The sequence below is a fragment of the Monopterus albus genome, unplaced genomic scaffold (assembly GCF_001952655.1).
Source record: "Monopterus albus unplaced genomic scaffold, M_albus_1.0 scaffold214.1, whole genome shotgun sequence".
NCBI lineage: Eukaryota > Metazoa > Chordata > Actinopteri > Synbranchiformes > Synbranchidae > Monopterus > Monopterus albus.
The window spans coordinates 558,653-577,999 of record NW_018128094.1 but is presented as its reverse complement, the minus strand read 5'-3'; the positions used below and the strand labels follow the sequence as shown (position 1 = coordinate 577,999).

At 40.8% G+C, this 19,347-nt stretch overlaps 1 protein-coding gene across 4 annotated transcripts in view; it reads left to right on the top strand.

Moving 5' to 3' along the window:
• Window positions 1-19,347, top strand: part of LOC109971049 (neurofibromin) — an 87,886-nt gene that overhangs the window by 31,480 nt on the left and 37,059 nt on the right. For 2 of the 4 annotated variants that reach the window (XM_020619068.1, XM_020619067.1), the window contains exons 25-33: window positions 1,910-2,091; window positions 2,210-2,421; window positions 2,639-2,800; window positions 2,917-3,014; window positions 3,439-3,574; window positions 7,598-7,660; window positions 12,913-13,071; window positions 17,745-17,842; window positions 19,101-19,247. In XM_020619068.1, coding sequence (XP_020474724.1) covers window positions 1,910-2,091; window positions 2,210-2,421; window positions 2,639-2,800; window positions 2,917-3,014; window positions 3,439-3,574; window positions 7,598-7,660; window positions 12,913-13,071; window positions 17,745-17,842; window positions 19,101-19,247 — 1,257 coding nt within the window. Of the gene's footprint in view, window positions 1-1,909; window positions 2,092-2,209; window positions 2,422-2,638; window positions 2,801-2,916; window positions 3,015-3,438; window positions 3,575-7,366; window positions 7,561-7,597; window positions 7,661-12,912; window positions 13,072-17,744; window positions 17,843-19,100; window positions 19,248-19,347 lie in introns of those variants that run through there. The other 2 variants (XM_020619069.1, XM_020619070.1) reach the window with 2 other exon arrangements.

Sequence of the window (19,347 nt, the reverse complement as noted above, 5' to 3'; positions counted from 1 at the left end):
TTGTATGATGAAAAGAGGGAGGGTGGGGGAAGGAGAGAGGAAGGAAAAAAAAAAAGAAAAACACAAAGAAGAAACAAAACATAAAATAGGAGTAACAGGATCTAGAGTTGATGCATGTGTGTTATAGTGTGGATATGGGCAGTACATAAAAACATAGACAAGTATACATTTCCACATGGTGTGATGAACAAACAAAAACACAGACAGAATAACAGAGTAAAAAGAGGGGCACCGATGCAAGGGATGGTTCTAGGAATCCGTGTGAGATAGGGGTTGCTCTGTGTGTGCATGTAAGGGACCAGGGTGATGAAAGGGGCTTGAATTCTAACACATAATGTAGCAGTCACTGGTTGGTAGGTAGTCTGTAGAAAATCAGAAGCGCTACGGGGTAATGTTCAAATCGCCATAGAGTTGTCCTTCAATGTATAATTTGTCCACAATGATATTTGCACATTTGTTTTACCGCCTGTGTTGTTTCATGATGGGGTAGAGGATTTTCTGTTGTTCATTTATTTCATGTGGGAATTGATCATTGAGTCCAAAGTTTCAGTTCCTTTCCTTTACTTTTAATCAGTTCTTTGTGCTTGTAGTGTTCCAGTTTCGCTATTATTGGTCAGGGTGTTTTGTTGAACCAAGGCGGTGTACGCATTTGTTTTCTTTCAAGACAAGTTCATTTTTTCGCTGAGGGTTTTGACGGATGTTTGGAGAGAGATGTTTGACTATTCTAACTTTTCAATGTAGTTGTAGGTGAATTCAAGGCTTGACCGGAGTTCTTTTATTTCATCATGAAGTGTGACCAGTAAATTGAGTTTTTTATTGATGGATGCAAGAACACTGACCTCAATGTCTGTTGTCTGTAGATCGCTTGTATCTGTAGAAGAGGTCTTTTTCCTGTTTGTTTTGGGGTGTCTTGCTGGATTGTATTGGTGGTATCCATACTGCAGTGAATGTAGTATTGGTCGATGAAAGATTCTAGGTTCGATAAATCCTCCAGAATGTGAAAGGTTCGTTCAGGTTATTGGCAACAGCTTGTGGTTCCAGTGGATTGCTTGTGTAAATCCAGCAGTGGGTTATAAAGTCCGCAAAAATAGCTAGCAAAGTGGTTGAGGTAGGGCTACATACCAAAGCTTAGCGAGATGGCAGTGTGCCAGATTTATCTTCGAGATGGTACTATCCTGTAGTTCATATCCTGACCATCATACTATCTTATGGAGGCTAGCAGCCCTAAAGATGTACAGTAAGAGGTTCAGAAGGGCAAGTCCACCACAGTCCCGTTTCCTCAATAAGTCCTTACTAATTTGTGATTTGCTCCCAATGTTGTTAATAGAACAATATTGTGTACCTACAATAGTTTTTTTTTTTAGTCATTCTTCAGTATCTACCCACTGTTTCATGCAGTCACTCTAAAGGTAGATATGAAGATTTTATGCTAAGGGGGAGACACTGGGAAGTTTGACCTGAGAATGGTTCAGAGGATTCTAAAGTGTTTAACATATCAGCCACACATTTCACAGGGCCAGATACGTACAACAGCATGTCTTCTGTATAAATGGGCATCCCAAAGAACTGCTCATGTGGCTATAGCGCTGTTCCTAGTGGCTCTGATGACAGCCATGCATTAATGGGAAGCGTCTCAACCAACATGTATCTGTACAGACACAAGCTTTAGGGAAACTGTAAAGGAGTTTATAAGACCCCCTTCCCAAATCCAATCTTCTCACTTCTGAAATAGAGGTACTGCCATGGCAGCATGAGAGGGTGGTTAGTACAAGGAACCAGCTACCTGGATCAAAGCTTTTGAATACTCTAGGAAAAAAGGAGAATGTGGGCTTTGGCACTGCTGGTAAATTTTCTGCATGGTGAAGCCTTTTCTAATAAACTACCTGTTGTTTTTTGTGGTGGTGTGCAGGTACTTCACGCTGTTCATGAATCTGCTGAATGACTGCAGTGAGGTGGAAGATGAGGGCCAGGTTGTGGGGGGGCGAAAGAGAGGAATGTCCCGCCGCCTGGCCTCCCTCCGCCACTGCACCGTGCTTGCAATGTCAAACCTGCTCAATGCTAACGTAGACAGTGGCCTCATGCACTCAATTGGTAGGTCATCCACAGTATATAACTACTGTACACTGAGGTGTGAGAATCTCTGCAGTTACCAGTGTTGAGATATATATATATAAATATATATAAACAAAATGTTTTCTTTTCTCCCCAGGTCTGGGCTACCACAAGGACCTGCAGACTCGAGCCACCTTCATGGAGGTGCTAACCAAGATCCTGCAGCAGGGAACAGAGTTTGACACTCTGGCAGAGACAGTGCTGGCTGACCGCTTTGAGAGACTGGTGGAGCTGGTCACCATGATGGGAGACCAGGGAGAGCTGCCCATTGCCATGGCACTTGCTAATGTGGTTCCTGGGTCTCAGTGGGTGTGTACCTATTGTTCATTTAGGATTAGTTTGAAACCTTATGTTGACAGTGAGTACAATATGTCCACTGAGCATATCTAGTCAGTATTTTATTTTATCAGAAGTTTGTGTGCAGGTATCTTTTGACATAGAGTACATGCAAATGGAATAAAAAGTATATTAAAAAGAAAATACCTTTTTCCCAGCAGTGATGTATACATGTTTCCTGTATTTCCAGGATGAGCTAGCGCGAGTCCTGGTGACGCTGTTTGACTCCCGTCACCTCCTCTACCAGCTGCTGTGGAACATGTTCTCTAAAGAGGTGGAGCTGGCTGACTCCATGCAGACTCTTTTCAGAGGAAACAGCCTGGCCAGCAAAATCATGACCTTCTGTTTTAAGGTAGAAGATGCAGCACAACTCCTGTCATTAAATAATTAGAAATGCCTGTATTCTACATCAGATGCCTACAAAATGGGGACATATTACTGATGGTATTTTCTGTCGCCTTATGCCAGGTTTATGGGGCAGCATATCTGCAGAAGCTATTGGAGCCTTTATTAAGAGGGGTCATCACCACCCCTGAACACATCAGCTTTGAGGTAGACCCTACCAGGTGAGTACCTTCATCTCTGCACTGACAACATGTATTGCTTGTATTGTCAGATACAAATAATCCAGACAAAACCTATTCTAGACTGCTGTTACTCACGATCTCGCAGTAGGAGCTAAGGTATCTGACTGCTTTCTGAAGGCCTAGTAGTTTTGCACTTTGCTTTAAATCAATAATTTAGGCAGGCTAAGTGTCAAATGATGATATTACAATACACTTCCACTGACAGTTGAATTATCACTAGTTTCTACTATATAAAAAGGTATACACAGGATTCAGAGGATTTCTAGTGAACTGAACTGTGTGTTTAGCCTCTTGTTGGGACTTGTTACTAAAAGATAAATGGCACCTCTGCTACTCTGCATGGAGTTTATCCATCCTGGAACACAAGGCCTCACTGACAGCGGCTGCTTATTTGTCTCATCAGGCTGGAACAAGGCGAGAACCTGGAGGAGAACCAGAGCAACCTGCTACAGATCACTGAGCGTTTCTTCCAGGCCATCATTGGTTCATCGAGCGAGTTCCCCCCACAGCTCCGCAGTGTCTGCCATTGTCTCTACCAGGTAGACCCTCACCCTCACTCCACCTTGGCCCCCAGCTACTCATTCAGCCTCTTTGCCCTTACCTGTGTGTGTGCAGTACCACTCACACATTTCAAGCTCAGCGCTCTGAGGCCACCTGGTGTTGCTCCACTCACTGCTCTCTGCATCACATGCAAAAAAAGTACAGCTGTACAGCGCTATACTTTCTGCTGGAGCGATGCATTAAGACCTCTGTTTGATAATTTTAATGTACCAAAAGTCTAACACACTTAGGCTTTACTCCACAGGATTTTAAAACCACAGAAGCATGTCTGGATACTAAAACCTGTATGTGATTCTAAAACGACCTTGTTTTCCTAGCTTTTGCCATCACTACAGTTACTCTTTACATACCTCAGTGTAGTTCATCAAAAGCACTTCTTTCCAGTTAGACCAAGAGCTGATGCGACATAAGCCTGTAAGTACAGTAGGAATAGTGCAGATGATGCTGCAATTTAACATTATAGTCAAGTCACATTTATTTATAGAACATTTAAAAACAACTCTAGTGTTGACCACAGTACAAATTTTAACAAGTGACATAATAGTAAAACAACAAGAACACAAGACACCGTATAAAACAATGAATAAGACCACAAAAACACTGAACGACACCTAAGACAAAACACAATAAGTAAAATTAAAATCCTTAAGAACACCCAGAGGCCTTTGAAAACAAGTATGCACTGAGATTTACCATTAAAGTGTCATGAGGGGTGTACACTTAACTGAAAGCAGAAGACTATTCCAGGGCTTTGTTGTGGCTCCTAAAAAAGGCACTACCTACCCAGTAGCCCCCATCATGGACCAGTAAGGAGCAAATGATAAAACCTTGAACTCAGTCCTGTATAATTATCTTTTCCATAGCTTATTTTCTCTTTTGGTCTATAAATGATCACAATTTATTGATATAATGTCCATCACCATTTTTTAAAGGTCTGTGTGATACTGTATGTTGGAACTTTTAGTTTTTTCTTACCAACTGTCCAAAACCTAAAAGGTACTCAGTTTTGCTGAAATCAGAGAAAACGGCAAATATTTACATTTTAGAAATTGAACCCAGAGAAGGTTTGCTATTTTACTTTTAAGAATTGTATTAAATTGTTGCATATTAGTTTTCTGTGGATCAGTTGTTCAGTGATTTAATGTATTTCAGCCCAAACAAACATTTCTGAGTATTGCCCAGTTTATTCACTGCAGAGTACAGGGTTGATGTAGCACACTGTAGTTATGGATGAGTTCTTCTCTCTTCTATGTTTGACCATGTTTAATTAATATAATTAATCCTAATGCAACTACTGAGTGATGTGCCCATCTTATTCAGTGATGAATCATCACTTTAAAGGTGAGCTCCGTGTTTGACGTCACTGAGAATCTCAGTGCGTAGTTATATTAGGCCAAATTAGGCAAAATAACTGAGTAATTGGTCTTTTATAAGCTGTGTATCAGATTAATTAGCCTTGTATAAAAGGGCGAGTGTAGGCCCATGATCAGATGCTATTATCTACATAACCTATCCAGGTACACACCACATGGTAATACCAGGCGGACATAGAAGCTTACTGGTGATGGCAAAAACTGGTAAAATGAGGCTGCTTGAAGACAAACTGCTCACAATTAGTTTGACACAGCAACATAAAAATCCAAACTGTGATCACACCTCATCATTTGCATTACCATGGTGTCAGCCATGCCACATTTTTTATTCTTCCTTTGTTTGCCATATCAACCGATCATGAACAGAAGCTCAAATGTCTGCACAGTGTGTAAGGGGGTATTTTGTGCCTAATTGTTGATAATAGATAGGAGAGAAAGATGGAAACATAATGCAACCATGGCCTCCAGCCAGATATGGGCCAGCGGTGTTGTAAGTCTTGGTGGTACATTAACCCCTAGGCCAGCAGGGGGGGCCTCTGTACAAAGATACACAAGTCATATCAGCCCCACATCTGTTTCATCCATAAACTAGCTAGACTGTCAGCATAAAGTCCAGTTTAAGTAATACAGTGAACCTCACTGGTTACTTAAACACATTGATAGTGAGCAGTGAGACCAAGAGGGCAAGTTTGATTTGACTGTAATGTCCTCTATCAGCTGGATTCTGGAGCCATTTTGGCCTGGAGTAAGAAGGCTGCTTGATGGTGTGTGTGACTGAAATTAGACATTTTTCAGTCTGGGGTGAATCTTTTCAGCTGTTAATACCATCTGCTTCCATTAATCTCACACACAGTGTAGAACAGCCCGAGGGTTGGTAGATCATTAGGCCAGGTGTGCATGTGCTTGCTCACTCGTCTGTGTAGAGAAAAATCAGTTCACATAGGAACCGCGATTCATATTTTGTATGATTCTGAATTGATACACAAATGCTAAAATTCGATTTTTGTAATGTTGACAGAATGAAACAAGGCGGAACTCAACCGTAAGGTCATTGCAGCACAAGAACAGTGTACAGTGTGCACAGTTCATCTTCAGAAAAAGAAATCATTTGAGCACATGCTAAAGACTTGATAATGAGTATTGAAAGACAAGTGTGGAGGACTGGGTGAAAACCTCGTAGCTCCTCACCGATTGACATTAGTGTATCGGAACAGCAAACTTATTAACAAATGAAAGTAGCTCAGCATAACACACTGCAGCACTTCAGTCAAACTGGTGGGGCAAAGAAAAGACTTTGTTTCTACAGACATGTGCCTGTTTTGCATCATGCTGGCTCTCCCTGGTAGTAACCCTGCAGTACAGACGCTGTTCTCCGCTGCTGGAGATGTAACATTAGCATCAACACAACCAAGTGATCTGGCTTTGTTCCTCCGACTCCCCTTTACAACACACATGCTAGCTACCAAAAACCTGCGAAGGAGGAAGTACTCAGATTGTTTACTGAAGAATTAGCATCAAAATATATCCTACTTAAAGTACTAAAAGTAGAAGTACTCATTATGGAGGGGCACGTTTATATTACCTGATTATAAATACTGATTCATAATTGTGTTCATCACATTTATGCGGCAGTTGGTAAAGATGGAGCCAATTTTAATAATACTGTGTAGGCCTACTTATAATTTCAATACTGCTGGGTAGCAGCACAAATGTCCACTTGGACTCCAGAATGAGCTGATTAGATGTTGGTGGTTAAAGGTCAGTGACCTTACTTCTGTCCGTACCTGTGAATTTGATTGGTTGGTGGAGGCATGCAACCGCAAAGCAAAAATTCTGGTTTCAACTGAATCTAATTTTCAGTAAAAAATCAAAAATTGATTTCTGAATTAAATTGTGAAACCAAGAATCTGGATCAAATCAAGTTGTTTCCAAAGATTCTCACCCCTATGACATGGCACCACTGATTGGAGTTAAAATTGCTGATTGTTTGAGATAATTAACACTAGTAGGTACTTGCAGTGGATTAGGTGTGATCACAGCATAGGACGATGACACCTGACTGGCTTGTGTCACCATATACAGCTCAAATGATATTGTAGTTTAACCTCGGCGCACACAGTTTCTCAGGTAAACAGTGAGTTTGACTTCTTGTTGCTGCTGAGCAGCTTCACATGGCTACTGCTTCTACCGCTGCTGCCGCCGCCATGCCCTCACTGCACTAATGAGAAGCTCCACAACTTCGTCTGCAAAACACTCAACAGCTGAATAAACAGCCATTATTGTTAAGTTGTTCCACTTACAACTGGTTCAGAATGCTTCATACCCGCATGCATAGCAAGTGGTCTGGGGTTTGATTTCCATGGGTTGACATCTTTGGTTTTTCATTCCCCATCTTAGATTTGGATTTGTTAGTGTGCAGGCACACACTCACGCACGCTGCTGAAGTCAAACCACACCAGCGCATGCATGGACATGCTTCATGTTCCTGAGCAGTGATGAAAACTTTGCTAACAGCAGTTTTAATTTTTCTGTTTTACTAGAATTGAATGTATTTACACTTCGAGTGGTTAGGGCTGTGTGTGTGTAGCTGGTGCTGTGACCATGATTGTGCTCATCTCTGTTCTGTAGGCTACTTGCCACTCTCTACTGAATAAAGCAACAGTAAAAGAAAAAAAGGAAAACAAAAAAGCAGTAAGTTTGGAGTATCTACTTTACCTCAGACACTTTCCCCTGAAGCAAAAAAAGCCTTTTTTGCATTTTATTCATTTGATTTCTTTTTTTTTTCCTTCATTTTTTAAAATTTGATTTTAATTTGGTGTTTCTCTGGAAATGTTTTATTCTTTGCTCCATATTCAACTTTGTGTATAACCCTCTCTTAAAATCATTGTACTAATATCGGCGCCATTCAGTGTATTTTCAATTAACAGTTCCCAGGAAGTGGTGGCATTCTCTTCTCTCTTCTTTCTGGACACTCTGTATTTGTATTCCAGGAGACTTTTTCTCAGAACATTTCATCTGCACTCAAATCATCTACTGACTCATTTTAATAAATCAGCACACACACACGCATGCCCGCCTCACCTGCCTCAGCTGATATGGCATTATAAAAGACATGAATGGTTTTTAGATGAAATATTCTGAAAAACTGGTCCCTGTCTGCTCTGTCTCTCAGCTGTATGCTGTCGTTTTCCCCGCCGTATATGAAGAACGATATCTTTGGCTTTGAGAGTGGTACTCTATATATTATAGTTGTATACACCAGTCGGCCATAACATTATGACCAGTGCCAGGTGAAGTGAATAACACTGACTACCTGTTACAGTGGCACCTGTCAGTGTGTGGGGTATATTAGGCAGCAAGTGAACATTCAAGCCCTTGAAGCTGATGTGTTGGAAGCAGGAAAACTGGGCAAGTGTAAGGATCTGAGTGACTTTGACAAGGGCCAAACTGTGAAGGATGAGATGACTGGGTCAGAGCATCTCCCACACTGCAGGTCTTGGTGGGTGTTGTTGGTCTGCAGTGGTTAGTACCTACCAACAGTGTCTAAGGAAAGATGAACAGTGACACCCACAACTTGCTGATAAGGTTGTCCTACTGTAGATTAAACATTTGTACTTTTCAAGAGATTAAAATTAATTTGAATCTTTGTTATAATAGATGAAAATGAGAAATACTGTACATTGGTCTCTATGTAGAGAAACATTCAGTCTACATTGGTGATATCACACCTACAGTGGTGAGGCTGCAGAATCTGTCTAAAACATTACCTAACTCTAACTTGTCCCAGCCGGAGTTTTCACTCCTTTAACAATGTTATCACTGAATGGTAGACACATTTGTGCTCTTCCTGGCAATATAACTTTGGAAAATGGATTCACAGAAGATGCACAGTGAGCTGCAGTCCAATTGCCCTGTTGACTCCTGGGTACACGGTATTAGCCAGGTGCTCATAATGTTATGCCTGATCAGTGTATGTATACTATAATATAATTGTACACACACACACACACGGCAGTTTCTCTCATTCACTGCACTAGAGCCAAACGGGACACTTGTACCCAGACCAAGGACAGAAGTCTTTAGCTTCAGTGTCGTAAACAAATCCTTAAAAAAAAAAAAAGTGGAGTATCGGTGTCATGCGTCTTTGCTGCTGTGTCCCACACCTACAGCAAACCTGCTTTTGTTGTCACCTTGGTGTCCTTCAGGTAGCTGACTGCAGATGTTCTGCCTCTGAATATACAGCTATATGGCAGCACCACATATGCTTTTGAGGTTTGTGGCCAAATGAACAGTATAATGCTAAGACATTGTTATTTAGACATTTTTACTCTTTGGTGTAGATTGTATTTGTTGGGCAAATCTAACTAAGGGGAAAGCTGCTACCCCAGAGTGATGCAACAAAGCACCATGCATCACCTGAAGGAAAAGAAACTGGCTGATTTTGGGGGGCAACAATAAGTCACAAACATGCTGCATTCTTTTTGTGAAAGATTTTAGCATGATGTTTGAGAATATGAGCAAGAGGAGACATTTTAGTTTAAAGCTCAGAATCTACAATGTTAATGCAAGAAGGTTGTAACACAAGACTATTTGATTATATAGTTTTGAGAACAAAAGAACAAATTTGTATGAGAACAGAAAATGAGTGTGATGACGGGATGTGGAGAAAGTGCAGGAAAATGTGAACTTAGGAAATGCTGCTGTTATATCGAAAGGCCAGGTTCGTGATACTATGTCAGAAATAAACAGCATGCAGCTGGTATTTGAAGGGGGAAATGGTAGTTCACTATAAACTCGTGTTGCTTTTTTATTCTGGTATATTTTAGTAGTGCAGTATTGGTAGAAACACTGATCATTTGAGTGTTCTGTAATGAAATAAACTAATACGATCATGTTTTGGGGGGATTTCTTCTCACTGGTGTCTGTTGGTGTCTCGATAAGGAAAGTAGTGCTTTGGAATGTTGGAAAGCGGTTGTAGCTGAATGTTAAGTTGACCTGACCTACTGCGTTGGAGACACCACAGAGACCAAGAGAAAATGAAGAAGTCACTAAAGCTGGGCTGAAGGAAATAAAGCAGCCCAAACAACAGCAGAGATGCACTCACCAATCACTTTATGTACAGCTGAATGCAGTAGAATGCCACAACCTTGTCGTAATGTCTCTTCATGAAGCTTATGACGCGGTTGCTGGTGAAATTGTAAATGTATACATTCAATTATGTTTATTACAGAGGTCATAGTTGAAGGAGGTGCACTGGACTGTATTATATTCATTGGTGTTCCCAGTATTCTGATTTCCACATATATGTAAATGAGGAGGACAAAAATATATAGAGCACATCAGTGTAAATTAGTTCATACATGTTAGTTATCAGTGGCTACGTATTGTGCTGTATTGAAGTAAAAAAAACTGTTCTGACTTTGAGTTGACCTGAATACAGATTGCCTATCAAATTAGTGATGAGAATCATTGACTGAAGTAATAGAATTCATTGATGATCACAAGCGAATCCAGTTTTCAGTCAGAGCTGTCAGGTGAGTCGTATATTGGGGGCTTGGTGAAGGCTTCATTTTTGTTTCTAGCTATTCCCTCCTCTGTCAGTTACTTAAAACATGATTTTGGATTTTTCAGTTTGGTTTATAAATCCCAGTATTCTAAATCTGTCTTTGCTTATGATGCTTTAAGTTACACGATTAAGAATTTCTGATGACTAAAGCACTTATTTTCATGTGGAAGGGGCAGTGTAGTCAGGGAGTGACACTGTCTTTAAAGACATTTCAGTCCAGATTTTGACTGGTCTCTCAAGGTGTTCCTCAGTAAACCTGCTGCTCACACACCTCTGACAGCAAAGTGATTGTTTATTGGAAGGTGGGGCGTTCTAATGAGGTTATTGACTAACTGTGATGGACCTGGTTTGACAGACTAATTCTGATTTGTGTCACTGATTCTGCCAAATTCACTCATCACTTATGCTTCTTACTTTATCAGTACAAAGTGGTTCAGGTCCAGTTAATGAAACTGAGAATGTACTCTTGTTTTCTGACAAGAATGTGTGTGTCCTGTGTGTGCTTATACATGCAGATACTCTGTGTTGTGTTAAGGTAACATCACTGCTCCCTTTATCATACATGACTCCTGATATTTATTTTTTATGTACTGTACTCTTACTTTATAGGGCAGAGTCTTAAATTGATTGTCCACGCAGACTGTTGGGAGCATACTGTGTATATACACGTGGATGGAAGACAAGCGGAGGACATATTTGAAAAGCTTCTGTTGATGTTTGAATCATTTGGCAACAGTCTCAACATGTCACCATTGTAATTTATTGTACCAGTGTAATTCAAGTCAACCACAGCTGCTGGTCTTCATACCAGTCAAACTTGTGTTGGGTGAGCGTTTGACATTCAAAAGATAGAATTTTGGTGGACTATCACTTTGAGGCCATAAAATTAAATAATAATCTACTCTTCAAAGATTGCTGAGAGCACTGAATTAAATCCGACAGAGCAAGGAAGACAATCACTGCAATGATTCGTTGTAAATGAGTTGCAGCTTAGCCAGCCCTGCTCTGTGGTTTTCACAGCAGTGTGTTTGGATGCTCTGACTGCACAAAACCTTGTTGAAGATGACAAATCAGTCTAATCGTAACCCGCCTTACTTTTGTCTACAGAGCTCTCTACATTGTCAGAGAGCACCAGTCAAATTAGATAACGAGCAATCGTTGAATTACTGCAAGTCCACATCACAGAAGAGGTGGCAGACTACCACCATGACTCATTAACCTCTGACTACTTTGAGAGGTCAAACCAAAAGTGATTCCCTAAGTGTACAGGAAAGCTGTATGTGCACACATTTACAGTCACTGAAGTAGGTTTAAGTCTGTGAACTGTGGTGGGTGTTTACAACAGACAGATTGGGCTACAGTTTTACAGCTGGCCTCCATTTCCTCATTCAAATAAGTATATGTCTGATCATTGTCATCTGGCTGCTTGGGTGCCTTGGCCCAGTAAAACCTTTCTTAGGATATTTTCTTTTAAAGGTTTTTGAAATGACTTTAGTGTAATTGTATTTTTACCAATAGGATGGAAAAGCAAAACTAAAAAAATCAAACAAAAAACAGAAGTTATAATAAACTAGAATGGGCACACATACAGGCCAAATCTACGTGTTCACAACAGACAGCTGAGGAACAAAGGAAAACAGTGAAACCACAGACTGATGTGCCTCTGGCTGCAGGTTTTGGAAATCCACGAAAAATTAGTTAAGACGTCTTTGCTGATTATTTGTCACGGTACAGCTTCCTTCACAGTTGGCTGTTCAGCTTGATGAGAGACATACTGACCTGTGTCTGGTTCTGAAGCTTGTGGCATTAGGTTATAACCCCTCTGAATGTGTTGCTTTGCCTCAAAGCAACATGCGATGTATGGGTTGTGATATTTTGGATGGTCACGAGTGTGGCTCATCCATTGCTCTGCAACTTGACTCATGGATCTACTTCTGTCATCTACCTTCACTTTTATTTTGTGTTTCCATTCTTCACCAGCAGAGAGGAGAGAGTTGGAGTCCTTGTCTTGCTTGTTCTCACTCTTTCTTGGGCTGTAACTGGAGTTAGAACCTTTTTAACTCTTGCTACAGCTCAGAATGAACTGGGATTGTTTGAGGCTTTTTTCATGTTTTCCTCCACTCTTTCTCCTCCTGAGCCTCACATCTTCACCTCACTGCTCTGTTACCGATTGATACACGTATATTTGGTTATTGTCGTCATCATCCCCAGTTTTGCTGTTTAGTGTACTGAAATCCATTTTCAATATTTTCTCCTTTCCTTTGTTCAAACCTGCTCCCCTGTTCAACCCTTTCTCTTCTGTTCCATCTGTTCGACACTTTCCCTTTGTTTTCCCCTCCTATGTCTTGCCCTGCTCTCTTCATCCTCCCTCACACAGGTGGTGAGTCAGCGCTTCCCACAGAACAGCATTGGTGCGGTGGGCAGTGCCATGTTTCTGCGTTTTGTCAACCCAGCCATTGTGTCCCCTTATGAGGCTGGCATCTTGGACAAGAAACCCCTGCCCAGGATAGAACGGGGACTAAAACTCATGTCCAAGGTAAGCTTGGTTAATATGGCAGCTTTGGGCCATTTGGAATATTAAATCCTATTGCTGTCATTTAGTTTGACTGATACAGTAAATCCACTCCATCAGTCCATGATAGTGGCTCATAGTAAACTGACTTAAGGGCTGCTTTTCACATCCTTGTGTCCACTACAGTCCAGTGATGTAAATTTCATCTTATTAGGTCAGCAAGCGTCTGTCCACACAACAGAAAGCCTTGATGCTGCATGTACTACAGTGCTTGGAAAATGTCATTGTAGGCAGATAGAAGGTAGATTCTACATTTTTAAGTACACATAGGAACATGAGGCTGCTCGTCGTCTGTGTTCATGTCCACATGAGGGTATGTGGACATCATGTTTTTGCTTTTAGTGATGCTTGTTTATCATAGAACAGCTTAACAAATCTACAGTATGTTGAGTGGAAGGATACCACAGTGAAATCCACTGTCCTCATTTGTAGTGATGATGCTAAACCCAAGTCTTTTTGTATAATAGTGTTGAATGCTAGGAAATGACACCATGATGACAGCCTCAAGACCTATCAGTCATCTGAGACTCCTTTAATCGAGCCTTTGTTTTTATTTTCATTTTATTTCTTGTCAGCTGGTGTGCCTCTTCCTAAAAACAAGAGGATAGTTCATGTTGCATTAGTGCTATGCTTCTGAACATTCACATTACTTACAGCCTCACTGCACTGATGATGGGGCCACAAGGTGTCTCCAGGAAGCCTAAACCCCCCTTATGGATTAGCATTTGACTTGTGCTTTTTGGCCCCTAGTTCAGACTTTCAGTGTCCTGTTCCTTTGTGATTTGGATTTCTGATTTGGATTTCTCAGGGCTCTGTGTACTGGAGGATTAAGATCCTGATGGTCAGTGCTGCAACAGACAAAGTTACAAGTCGCACACTGAGACACCACACTCCACCTCTACCAGAGGAATGGCCTCTGTCACCCTTGTTTGAGCAGAAAACTCATCAGTGGCTTTAGATATTTGCCAAGTTGTACTTTAAAGTCATCAAAGTAGGCACATTGATTTTCAGGTATCTGATCAAATTAACCTTGTCATTGCCGTTCCCAGGTTTTACAATGGCCTCTGGCCTAATTTTAGCTGGTCAGGTAGTGATGGGACTTGAGACCTGAAGGATGTGGCCTTCACAGGAACCTGTTTATGTGAAACTGGTTGTGGAGGCAGGACAGCAGGTGTAGAGAAGCAGTTACCTAAGTTTGGCTTTTGAGGTTACTGCATCAGAAAATCCTTTTAGCATCTTCTCCTGGTCGTCCCCTTCTTCTTCTTGGCCACAGGTGGATGCTCAGTATATTTATTTAAATACAATTGTTAAGTAAAAATGTCCATTTATTCCCCTTTAAGGTCATTTGTGCTTCCTTTTTGCTCCACTGTTATTTTGAGAAGCCGATAGCTGGTTATTATTCAGACTAAGACTCTTCATAGACAACATGCAATCATTATGTAAAAAGTGATGCAGTGTTATAGGATAAATTAATAATAATAAAAGAGGTCAGATTAGGTCAGGTCCAGCCCTGTGCAACATCAACACTTCATCTCAACACAGTGTCGCATTTATGTGACTATTCTGTAACCATAATACAATATAATTGTACTCTATGTAATATTATGACATTTCACAGTGAGGATTTGATCCTTTTCTGATATTACTTTAGTACTTTTACTTAAGTAAACTGGTGAATGTATAATTTGAAATGCAGTATTTGTCATGAACTTGGTGGTTTGAAGATGTTGCTCAGCATTTACTGTGTGAACCATCATGTAGACATATGTGTATCTGTGACCTGCAGGTTTTTACTTTAGTTTGTCACCCATCTGTCTATGACCATGTGAACTACAATTATTCATAGGCAATGCAGTTTGGTTTTTAGTCTTTGACTATTTGGAGTTTTAGAGACAATTTTACAGCCCCTTAACTTACATGATAAAAGCATAATACAAACAACATTCATAGATATTAATCAATACACAGTTGTTTAATAGAATTGTTATCAAGAGAAAAAAAAACAAATCATTGATTAAACAAAGGGATTAGGAGTCAGGGGTTGGGAGGCTTCAAAGTACAGACGGATGGGAGGGAGGGAGGGAGCAGTAGTTCATCAGGGATTGGTAGGTCAGATGTAGTTTCATGCTGAGGGACAGTGAAGACACAAAGTCACAGAGGGTCGTTGACAAACTTCTGTGGTGGTGGACGCTAATGTTGGAGGAGGCAAAAGTTAGTGAGTGAGAGGAGCTGGATGAGGCTAAAGAGATGTTCTAAGAAGCCATCAGAAGATTGAGGAAGGAGAGGCAGGATGTTGTCTGGGTTCTTGTACAGTCAGGTGACAGAGGAGTGTGAAGCAGGGCTTCGTCCAGGCTGATTTTGACTGGAGACATGGGTGGAAGGAGCACCACCGATGTGCTGTCGTTAGTGCAGGAAGTTCTGTTCATCCACCCACACGTGACTTCAACAGCTCTCAAGGTGCTAATGACTCCACAGAGGTCAAACACCTGGGACTTGGCACTGGTCTGTTACAGCTGAAGAAGCCTCTTGGATCAGAGGTGAAACATCTTCAAGAACCTTAAACAAGCCCAGCTGCCAAGAAAGAGCACTTCCAGAAAAAAAACCTGACCCGGATGACTGAGAACCTCCACTTTCTCCATCGTGTTTGCCTGTGCTCCCCTCTTTATTTTGACTTTTAGTTAAAATTTTGTCTTGCAGTAGTAGTAGAAGTAGTATTAACAAATAATTATAGTAATTTTCAGTTGTGATAGAGACAGTGGGACAGTTTGCATGTCTTATCTATGAGGCAGGTGCTGCCACTTTTCTAAAATGTTAGGGGAGTATCAGACCCTGAAGGCTTATTATGAGAGGCCAGTGACAAGGTCTCTCTCCCAGTCCCAGTTATCAGTGAACATGCACCATTCAAGGGCAAAGCACACCACCCCCTCCTCTGGACTGGATCATTCTACTCTGTAGGATTTTATCCTAGTATTTCTATTAAGGCTGTTCTTGTGTAAGAACATAAGCTTCATCTTGCACACTGTTCCTGCTCACAGTGGCATCAAGGTCAAGTACTGTGCCTGCCCTAGGTTGTCCCAAGGTTCTGCAGGGGGAACTTACCCATCATAGGTGAACCAGTCTTCCATACTTGACCCTTTCTAATGAGAGGTATTTGTTTTTGACTTAACTGAGATGAGACCAGTCCAGCTTGAAGGAGATTCTGGATGTGCCTGATGTAAGTGGAGTCACATTAGGTGAGGCTCAGTTAGGTTAGTCTGGGTTGGCACAGGTCAGGTTAGTAGACTGCACAGTGCTAACTTACTGATCTTACACAGTTTACTCTGATGAGCTCAAGTGAGATTACAGACATACATGTTTGGACATAATAACCTACAGCAATATTTATTCCAGTATTATTGAATGTGTATGTTTTTTTGGCTGTCATACAGTAATCCAATATAGGGTACTTTTGAAAGAAAGTACAGTAGATGCACTGTAAAATACCAATCAAACGCTGGATTGAGCAGGGAGCAGGTGGAGCTCACTCATTACTGTCAGTCACCTGCTGGGATGTGGGGACGCCTGGAGACTGAAGTGGAATTTGACCTTTAAGAGATCTGTAGTGAACAACAACATGTCTAATATTTTAATAACTGAGAATTTAATAGTTTGAAAGTTTGTTTTGTGGGTCATTTCATCTGGTGTAAATGATGCTTTGCTGTCAGTGAACGATGTTACAGGTTTAAGGTTCAAACAAGTTTCAGTGTGAATGTTTATGACAACTATCCTCAATCTGAGAAGAGTTTAAATTCCAGCCCTGTTCATTGTTGATATAAGAGCAAATTAATACAGGGTTATCAAACAATTTGTCAGACCGATCTCGTGTCATAACTAAAAATATCTTATCTGTAATATATATAAGAGAAACTCCCAGTTTGCTAGGCAGAACTGTTTTTTGTTTTTGTTTTTTTTTAGGCCATCAGTCTGAGCCTATAATATATAATCTATAACCTATAATCCCGTGGTGTTTGGTGGTTATTGCATGTGTGTGTGTGTGTGTTGGTGTAAAAAAAAACAAACAAAAAAAAGTGAGGAAAAAGAACAAATAATCGACTCCAGTTGACTGGCAAAACCCTTAGTTGGGTACAGCCCTAGTGTCCAGTAGCTCTATGTGGCATTATGCTTCCTTCACTTTAAGAGGTCACAACTTTTAAGTGGATGTGCTGTTCTACTAGAACCAAGAATAACATTAGAAAAGTAAAATTGATATCCTTTATCCTTAGTTGTCCACGGGTCTTTTTTTTTATAGCAAGAATTTCTGGGATTCCCAGCGAAAAAGAATTACAAAAAAGGTTGATTTTAAAATCTCGGGAAATCTTCAAGTTTATAAAGTACCAGTCATGAGGGGCAACTTGTTCTGGTGTCTCATGCATGAGACACCAGAAAAGTGTCAACCCCAACTGCTTTTGCTGTGGACAAGGGTCGCACTGTGAGACCAAACGTGTCACTGTGGCTGCTAATGCTAAAACCCAGTGGGACAGAGTACAGGCAGCCAAGGGTCATCGGCTGACTCAGTTACCAAGGAGATGGAGACCTGCTTATACTAGCAGTTGGAATTGTATTTAATATCCTTGTTTTTTTTCTGCCTTTTCTTTCAGATTTTGCAGAGCATTGCAAACCATGTCTTGTTCACAAAGGAGGAACACATGAGGCCTTTTAATGACTTTGTGAAGAGCAACTTTGATTCAGCACGGAGGTAATCCAACTGAAGCACCATGCTGACCATTCAGTCTGTCAGTGCAGAAAATTGTCATTCATTACTTTTTTTTTTAAACATATAACAGCTAATCAGCTATGTACTGATATGTACTTAAAGAAAATTGGGTTTGCTTCAGACTACATCTGCTGGCTTCAAGGCTTGAACCCAGAGGCTGTCCTCACCTCAAAGAAATGGATCCATGAAGTTTTTACCAAAGCCAGTATGTTGCTGACTGCTTATTTTAGTCATGGGTAAATCAGACAGCATAATTCAGGCATTTCATTTAGTTAAACAGTCAACTCCCTGGTATTTCCCAGACTGTTTTTTTTTCAATGTTCTGGTGTCAAAAATAACAAAGCATTTTTTTCTAATGCTTTTCTTTCTAAAACTTGTATGAGGCTGCAGTGACCCAATGTGTATAAAGGTGTACTTTTTTTCCACAGTATGCTGGATGCAAGTTGTAATGAGTAATTTAGTTTTCTCCAGTTTGACCTCATGATGGTGCTGCTATCTCACTATTAATATGAATAAATACAGACACAACGATTAGGTCTGTTTCTATTGGCTTACTGTGACAGAAACATCAGCACCTGAGTGTCAGGGTTTATTTATTAATTTATTTATTTTTGACATTTGAGGGATTTGATCATATCAGCTTTGTAAATGAAGATGACCCTGAGGATACTAATGACAATGTATAGTATGCGTCATTTGTGAATTAGATCTCAAAGCATAACTAAAGCATGAGAACGACAGACACCATGAGCCCTGAATGCAGCGGTGCACAAGACATGTCCAGATAGTGATGCGAGAGAGAGGTTTGAACTGATGGGGGAATCTCATACCTCTAACACACACTCTTGTAGAAAACGCTGGACTACAGCTGCTGTGGAATCGATTGATTGGAATCGAATTGGCTGGAGTCAAGTCAACATATGATGCCTTCTGTCCCTAGACCCTCAAATCCATTAAGGAACTCCCTGCAGAAAAATGGTAACAGGTACAAGGCCTGACTTAATCCAGGAATAAGCCACCAGTTGAAAGTTGAGGCCTCAGAGTCAGACTGTCTGAGGTTAGCAGGAAGGTTATTCCAGTGGAAGGGGCACGATATGCAAACGATGATATACAGATACCTTTGTAATGACAGCATTGCTGTTGATTGTCACTGGTGTACAACCCCCATAGAGTATCTGTAAGTGAAGCAGTGAGGTGCCTCTTCTCTCTGAAAGCTGAGTTTGTTTGGCTCTCTTTCCAGGTTTTTCCTGGACATAGCATCTGACTCTCCACCCAGTGACTCGGTCAACCACAGTTTGTCTTTCATCAGTGATGGCAATGTGCTGGCCCTCCACCGCCTGCTGTGGAACAATCAGGAGAGGATTGGCCAGTACCTGTCCAGTAACAGGTCAGGATACAATATTTTATCTGTCATACAACATTGCTGTGTTCTGCTGCATGATCTCAGTACTAAACTTTAATTATTTAACTTACTGTGTGAAAGTATT